Source organism: Haliotis cracherodii, unplaced genomic scaffold (genome assembly GCF_022045235.1).
Source record: "Haliotis cracherodii isolate W230 unplaced genomic scaffold, xgHalCrac1.p SCAF_13, whole genome shotgun sequence".
NCBI lineage: Eukaryota > Metazoa > Mollusca > Gastropoda > Lepetellida > Haliotidae > Haliotis > Haliotis cracherodii.
The window spans coordinates 21,023,625-21,032,290 of record NW_027266268.1 but is presented as its reverse complement, the minus strand read 5'-3'; the positions used below and the strand labels follow the sequence as shown (position 1 = coordinate 21,032,290).

Here is an 8,666-nt window from a genome sequence, read left to right as displayed (position 1 = left end):
TGTAATGGCTGGTGCATACAGAAATCAGTATGAATTTGTTTCCGAAATGACTTCGTAATAAAACGGAATAGGATTTGACTCTATCATTCTACATAAGTGATGCATTTTCAATCTTTGAGTCGTAAAGTGATGACAGGAAAGTTAACAATAGATGTCAACATTTTGGACAAGTGTCTTGTCAAAGATTTAAAGACGAAAAGGAAGCATTTGACAATGTGTGGGTACAGCTAACCTTCCTATTTGCAGAAGGGGACAGAAGAAGCCTACAGGGAACGACGGGGACCAGGATGAATCCTCCAACCTCACTGAAATGGCATTCGAGTTACTGCATGAATGAACTTGCTTCGATTTTATTGGGGAGGAAATGGTCTGGGCACAAATTACCTTAACATATCCAAGGCACCCAAAGAATATCAAATGGTCGGTCACAAAGGACTTTCATAAAACTCAGCAATATTCCAGCTATACGACGGCGGTCTGTAAATGATCGAGTCCAGACAATCCAGTGATTGATATCATGAGCATCGATCCACGCAATTGGGATCAATGACATGCATCAACCAAGTCAGCGAGCCTGACCACCCGATTCCGTTAGTCGCCCGGCCCTTTACGACAAGCATAGTCACCTTTTACGGCACGAATGGGTTGCTGAAGACCTATTCTACCGCCGAATCTATACTGACTTTGGTTGATGCATGTCATCGATCCTAACTGCTTGGATCGATGCTCATGATGTCAATTACTGGATTGTCGATTATGTACAGAACGTCGTCGTATAGCTGGAATACTGCGGCGTTAAACAACCAAGAACAAAGCCGTGAAGTACTGACTATGAATCTATGAGGAGCTTTATTTCAAAAATGGTGTAAAAAAATTAACTTATTTCAGTAAATCCATCTCTGTACTTGAACAACATTAAACAACACTATTTTTAATTTTGTTTTCATTTTGAAAGATTTATCTCTAAATGTGTAATAGTCTGTTCCTGTCAGCGTAGACACTGCTTGCGACTGTCCATGTAGGGGCCTCTTCCTGATTGTAGACAATTTCCCGCCGTCTGCGTTGTCTGGAAAGAAGCAAACACTGGTAATGACAATCTAAATTATCTAGAAATTAACATAATTTAGTCCTGAGTTGTTCCGGTCTATATTGATATACCGATTCGTCCCCCCCCCCCCCCCCCCCAACACACACACACACACACACACACACACACACACACACCAATAAAATTTTTTTTTAAAAAACAACCAAAAAACCCAACAACAACAACAACAACAACAACAAAACAAACAAACAAACAAAACAAAACGGATTGTCTCCACAAAACCAAAACTCATGACCAGGTGGTTTCGATCCCACTGAAGAGCCAAGATACTCACTTCACAGACAAGAGAATCAGCGCCACCACGAGGAATGTGACTACTGCACCAACAGTGGAACCAATTATCACAATGAATCCTGTTTTAAAGGAAAAGCGAACATACAGACTGTTATATTTATTTATAATAGGTCCACACTATAGTCGACTCGAATGACATGCGGAAGTTACTGGGACCTAATCTTATCCAGAATACACATTTTGTAGTACAAATAATTTCCCTGGAAGCACAGAAAACAGAACGCGTAAATGTGTAATGTGTGAGTGAGAGAGTACGGCTTTACGCCTCTTTAAGCAATATTCCAGCAATATCACGACGGGGGACACCAGAAATGGGCTTGACACAACATACCCATGTCGGGATTCGAACCCGGGGCTTCAGCAGGACGAGCGAACGCTTTATCCACTAGGCTACCCGACTGCCATAATTCCTACTCTGACTGCACCCCGACTAGATGGGAAACAGTGTGGTCGCTTCTAGTTTCATTGTTGACTTCAAGGGTAGCTTTGCTGGATACACTGAAAACAGTGTTAGCACCAGATCACCAGCAAGTCACCAGCATCCTGGATGCGTCAAACTACAGCGTTAAGATCACACTTCACCAAGTCAAAACGTAGAAGTGATCATTATTTGATTGTCCTTCACGAACTTGCTACATGCACCTGAGTTACAGGTTTTCCTAAAATATGTAACTTCCAATCACAGAAATTACCTGGTTTGTTTGGTCCGTCTGCTGACCGCAACTTCGGGGAGATATGGACGACTGTTGTCGCTACTGGGTTCATTGCTGGCGTTGTCGATGGAGCTTCTGAAAACATTAGAATAGCGCCAAGGCAGTGTTGCTCAACCGCTGCATTCCAGAACCAAAGTGCATGAAGTATTGAAGTGTGACAGTGTTATGTAATCATACAAACCAGTGATTGATAATATTATGAACAACTTCAGGGTAATCAACAAAGCCACCGAACCTTACCCCGTGAAGATTCAGGTGTAGAATAGGTCTTCAGCAACCCATGGTTGCCGTAAAAGGTGACTATACTTGTCACAAAAGGCGACTAACGGGATCGGGTGGTCAGGCTCGCTGACTTGGTTGATACATGTCATCGATCCCAATTGCGTGGATCGATGCTCATGATATTAATCACTGGATTGTCTGGTCCAGATTCGATTATTTACAGACCGCCGTCATATACATGTAGCTGGAATATTGCTGAGTGCCGCGTTAAACAACAAACTTACCAACTAACGAACCTTACCACCCAATCCATTTAGTCGCGCCTTATAAGCCTAGGTGACCCGTGGTGATCATCGTATTCTCATGTCTATTGCAATGAAAATACGGCATCGTATTCCCATTGCGTGGATCGATGCACATTTCAATCACTTGATTGTCCGGTCCAGACTCGATTATTTTACAGACCGCGGTCGGTGCGGCGTTAAGCAACAAACCAACCAACCAACAAACAAACTTGCCCCTTAAAATACCAGTACATCCAGATTTTGACCTTAATCAAGATAACTTCTGAAGATCTTACAAGTACCAAATGCCAGGATGGTGCTACAGTACCTGGCTTGTTTTGGTTTGTTGTTTTACGCCGCACTCAGCAATATTCCAGCTATATGACGGCGTTCTGTAAATAATCGAGTCTGGACCGGACAATCTAATGATTTACATCATAACCATCGATCCACGCAATTCAGGTCAATGATATGCATCAACCAGCGAGCCTGACCACCCGATCCCGTTAGTCGCCTTTTACGACAAGCATGCGACAGTAACTGCTATTTGCGATACTGCCATGATACAACATGAGGGACCTAACAAAATAAATCAACAGTCAGAAGCATAGTTTTTAAAGAATATTCTGAGACACTGCGTGATCATAGCATCAGTTTGTGACGGACATTATTACTTTGAAAATGATGATTCATTCAAGATAAACTGGGAAGAACGAATTGATAATTTAACAAGTTTTGAAAGTGTTTGGTGTTTGTTTTGAAACAAAATGTATCCAACAAAGGGGTTGTGGGTAGTTGACCTACCGTTTCCCTCGTGTGATTGGTCCGATGAAACGCATTGTCCGGCGACACACCACTGCAAAAACATGTAATGCGAGAGTGAGTATTACGATTAATTCGGTCCCTACTTCAAGATATAGAAGTTGGTTCTCTGAAGGATTTTTTGGTTGGTTGGTTGCTTAACGCCGCCCTCGGCAATATTCCAGCTATATGACGGCGGTCTGGAAATAATCGAGACTGGACCAGACAATCCAGTGATTAATATCATGACCATCGATCCACGCATTTGGGATCAATGACATGCATCAACCAAGTCAGCGATCCCTGACCACCCGATCCCGTTAGTCGCCTTTTACGACAGGCATAGTCGCCTTTTACGGCAAGCATGTGTTGCTGGAGACCTATTCTACCTATTCGGGTTCTCTGAAGGAAGGCGCCGACCTTTAACTTAGACATCCAAAGAACAAGTTTGTTTGTTTGTTAGTTGTTTAACGACGCACTCAGCAATATTCCAGCTATTTAACGTCCGTCTGTTAATTATCGAGTCGGGTCCACGCGATCGGGATACGATGACATGTATCAATCACGTCAACGAGGCTGACCACCCGATCCCGTTAGTCGCCTCTTGCGACAACCATGGGTTGCTAAAGAACAATTCTTCGTTTAAAGGGGACTATGCTTGTCGTAAAAGGCGACTAACGGGATTGGGTAGTCAGGCTCGCTGACTTGGTTGATACATGTCATCGATCCCAATTGCGTGGATCGATGTTCATGCTGTCAATCACTGGATTGTCTGGTCCAGACTCGATTATTTACAGACCGCCGTCATATAGCTCGTATATTGCTGAGTGCGGCGTTAGTCAACAAACAAACAAACAAAAACAATTCTAATACGGTTCTACACGGACGAGCGAACAAGTTAGCCCCCCGAGCTAAATGTATTATTTACTCAATATCGATAACTGTTTATGTGTATACAGCGAAGTTATATAAGTATATAAAATGTTCATCTTTTTTAAATGCTTATTAAATTGGAGTAGATGATGACATCAACGACAAACGACTGTGAAATAGACATTATACAAACCATGAGTGAGTGAGTTGGTTTTAATGCTGCGGTGAACGTTATTCCAGTTATATATAACAGTGTTTCTGTTTAATTTTAGAGGAAAACCAGAAGTGATGCATGTCTCAAGCTTTAACGACTTTCGTGAAACCAACAGGCACGGGTATGGTGTTGACAAACATGAAAACATAATCTGGGCAAACCGGGATTCGAACCCACAATCACAGATGTCTGGTGTGCTAAACTCTGCACAGCGAATTGCGGCACCTTAGACGACAGAGCCACCCGTGTCACCACTAAAATCCCTCAAGAGCTGAAACCTCAATAGGAAACTTTCTGTACCCGTACCCCAGAATTAGTGAGTGAGTGAGTATGGGTTTACGCCACTTTTAGCAATATCACGGCGGGGGGCACCGGAAATGGGCTTCACACATTGTACCCATGTCGGGAATCGAACCCGGGTCTTCGGCATGACGAGCAAACGCTTAAACCACTAGGCTCCGCGACCGCCCCCGTACCCCAGTCAAATAAAGTTACTTTACAACTAAGATATACCGTTTTGTTTCCACACGACGTTCCATCAACAGCGTTGAGCAATGATTGTGAGGACAGCTGAGTATCATCATGGCAGTACATTCTGTTGCATATCAAGCTCAATACACTTTTCCCCTGCAACAAATATCATTGGTTGAGAAGAACATGTGGGTTGGTTGGTTGTTTTGTTGTTTAACGCAGCACTCAGCAATATTTCAGCTATATGACGACGGTCTGTAAATAATCGAGTCTGGACCCGACGATCCAGTGATTAATATCATGAACATCGATCCGAATGAAATCTGCCCTACGTGGAAGACGCTTCCAGGATGACGAGGACATAAAGGTTGCCACAGGCGTAGTTAGTGGGCCAATCTGCAGATTTTTTAATAAAAGTGGTATTAAAGCTTGAAGGACAAATGGAATAAGTGTATTGAGGTGAATGGATATTATATTGAAAAATAAAAGTGCAAAATATATTCTGCGACTTGGTCTATGTTGAAGTTGCAAAACGTATATACCTGTAAGTGAGTCAAAACATATGAGTAAAATGAAAGTTTTGAATTTATTCCATACACATGTGATCACCGCTGTTATGAACGCCAGAGAATAAGCAGCCTCGAGTATCTGCCAAAACGAATTCTACTTGGCGTGAAAGTAAAATTAGAGGTGAAAATTATAATTATGTGAATGGATCACTGAAAAATCAGTGATGACACCTGGGCCTACTTGCACAAAGCGATCTTAGCGCTAAGATGATTGTAACTCCCATACTTTAACATAGGCCTACAATAGTCTTAGCGCTAAGATTACTTTGTGCAATGGGCCCAGGTGTTTGCGAAAACACGTTTTATGATTCTGTATGGTATACAGAAGTGTTTGATCAATTTAGAGTACCTGTGCTCAAAACTAAACAACCCATAGCTTTTATGGTGCTTACTGTGAGAAAGTATGACTTTTCCCCAAAGGCCATTTTACATTGAGTGTCTGGGTCATACAGCTGGCCTGGCATCTCCCCGCTGATGTCTGGCACTGACGACGGCTGTAGTTTGTCCAGGAGACACTTTTTAGATTCAGCAGACCTGTGTTTATAATAAATGTAAGAGGTTATGGTCACTGCTGTTGCAAGATGAGAAACCTGGTTTTGTTTGTTGTTTAACGCCGCACTCGGCAATATTCCAGCTTTATAACGGGAGTCTGCAAATAATCGAGTCCGGACCAGACAATCCAGTGATTGATATCATAAGTATCGATCCACGCAATTGGGATCGATGGCATGCATCAACCAAATCAGCGAGCCTGACCCCCCACCCCGCCTCCCCCAGGATCCCGTTAGTCGCCTTTTACCGCAAGCATGGGTTGCTGATGACCTTTTCAAACTCTGATCTTCACGGGTTATGACATCACGAGCATCGATCCACGCATTTGGGATACGATGGCTTGCATCAACCAAGTCAGCAAAACTAACCACCCGATTCTTTTAAGTCTTCTCTCACAAGGTTGGGTGGATGAAATAGGTTACAAATACACTAAAAAGAAACTGACTCCATAACATAGGTTACAAATACACTAAAATGGAACTGACTTAAAGTATCCTAAGGTTGTTGCAGCTGCAAGTGTTTGTTTGTTTGTTTGTTTTTTCACGCCGCACTCAGCAATATTCCAGCTATAATATGACGGCGGTCTGTAAAAAAATCGAGTCTGGTCCAGACAATCCAGTGATTGACATGCGCATCGATCCACGCAAATAGGATACGACGATATGCATCAACCATGTCACCAAGCCTGACCACCCGATCCCGTTAGTAGCCGCTTTTACAACAAGCATGGGTTGCTGACGACCTATTCTACCCGGGATCTTCCAGGTTCAGCTCCAAATGAAATTCCTCGGTATCAAGGGGCGGTCGGGTAACTTAGTGGTCAAAGCGTTCGCTCGTCATGCTGAAGACCCGGGTTTGATTCCCGACATGGATACAATGTGTGAAGGCCATTTCTGTTGTCCCCCGCCCTGAAATCGCTGAAACATTGCCAAAAGCGGCGTAAAACCATACTCACTCACACCTCGCTATCAAATACTCAACATCCGCAAATCAGAAAACATATCACATGTGTCTCCTAACTAGATCATATGCTGGACATACCCAGTATTTAGAAGATTATCAACATGGTTCTTGAAGTATTTGGCTGAACATGTAGAGAACATAAACTCGTCGTTGTTAAATAGAGGGTGGTGCTCATCATAGCCGCTGTTCATGATGAAGTTGTCACCGTCGAATGTGAAGCAGAAGTTGCCTTCGCCATCATGATGTGCTCCCATACTGAAACATGGTCAGAACAATACTATATAACGTCATTTGTCTGTGGATACCTTGATAAGAAAGTTATAAACATTTTCAGTTTAACAACTCCCCTTCAGAATTGGGGAAAAAATGTGCTTTATGCACTAAACTTAAAAACTGAAAGTCCAGTTGAAAACGTGGGTGCTAGCTCTTACAAACATGCCATACAAAACAGGCAGTTGTTTCATAAAAGAGGCTGAACATCCTCACGAATGGCCATTCCCATGGACGTGACCTTCAATCCAATGTACGTGACCTTCAATGAAGGTGACCCGTGATCCGGGGTAGAATAGGTCTTCAGTAACCCATGCTTGCCGTAAAAGGCGACTATACTTGTCGTAAAAGGCGACTAACGGGATCGGGAGGTCAGGCTCGCTGACTTGGTTGATGCATGTCATCGATCTCAATTGAGTGGATCGATGCTCATGATATCAATCACTGGATTGTCTGGTCCAGACTCGATTTTTTTACAGAACTCCGTCATATATCTGGAATATTGCTGAGTGCGGCGTTAAACAACAAACCAACCAACCAACCAATCTATCCACTACACCAGGGAGGCGGTCTTTGACCATGATAAACGACTTTATATTACATGTATTCATGGCTTATATTAAATACTATACCCCATGACGTATTAAACAGACGTTTCAGTGACAACTAGATCATGTGTGAGGTAAACGCTGCCTTGAATCCCTAGTAGTTCTTTTATTTCATGTGTAAGGAATTACCAAAGTGGCACCGGCCGTTAGGGCTTGGACGGGTAACTCGGGTACCCGGGTCGGGTGGTTAGTGAGTAGGACCCGGGTACCCACAGGACTACCCGGACCCGTGGTTAGTCACGTGATATATTGTTTGATGACAAAAATTATCTAGAACTCTATGGTTACACTTCAAGTCACTAATGTTCGCATTTCGTTCTGACTATGTATCCATTCAGTGTATAAATGCACCCATTCCTTCTGACTTTTCATATGGTTGAATAAAGATATAACTAAATTCAACTTCAATGTATGAGTGACCAGATTGTATACTACTAATAATACATTTACATATATCTAAATACGTTTGGCCAGGGCTATCCTAAAAATGTTCCCTTTCGGACATTTTGAGAAAATCTCCTGAGACCTACAGTGGGTACCCGGGTTGGATCGGGTAATAGGGGTTGGGTACCCAGGGAAGTAAATTTGGACTCGTCCCAGCCCTACCTACAAGCTTGGAACCTCGAAACCTAGAAACCAACACGCACGGGTTTGGAGCTGAAGTCCAACGATCATAATCTGGGCGAATGTTGAGTTTACCCACAGCGATTGTGCCACAAGCCTT

General features: G+C 43.0%; 1 protein-coding gene across 1 annotated transcript; it reads right to left on the bottom strand.

Annotated features, from left to right (window-relative positions):
• Positions 1-859: 859 nt before the first annotated feature.
• On the bottom strand, positions 860-7,318 carry LOC139459746 (A disintegrin and metalloproteinase with thrombospondin motifs 18-like). Its single transcript, XM_071241406.1, has 6 exons — positions 7,143-7,318; positions 5,942-6,083; positions 5,023-5,136; positions 3,426-3,477; positions 2,095-2,190; positions 860-1,066 (listed from the first exon to the last, which is right to left on the bottom strand). Exons 1-6 carry the CDS (start codon positions 7,316-7,318, stop codon positions 885-887), a joined length of 762 nt encoding a protein of 253 aa, XP_071097507.1. The 3' UTR covers positions 860-884.
• Between the last annotated feature and the right edge of the window lie 1,348 nt (positions 7,319-8,666).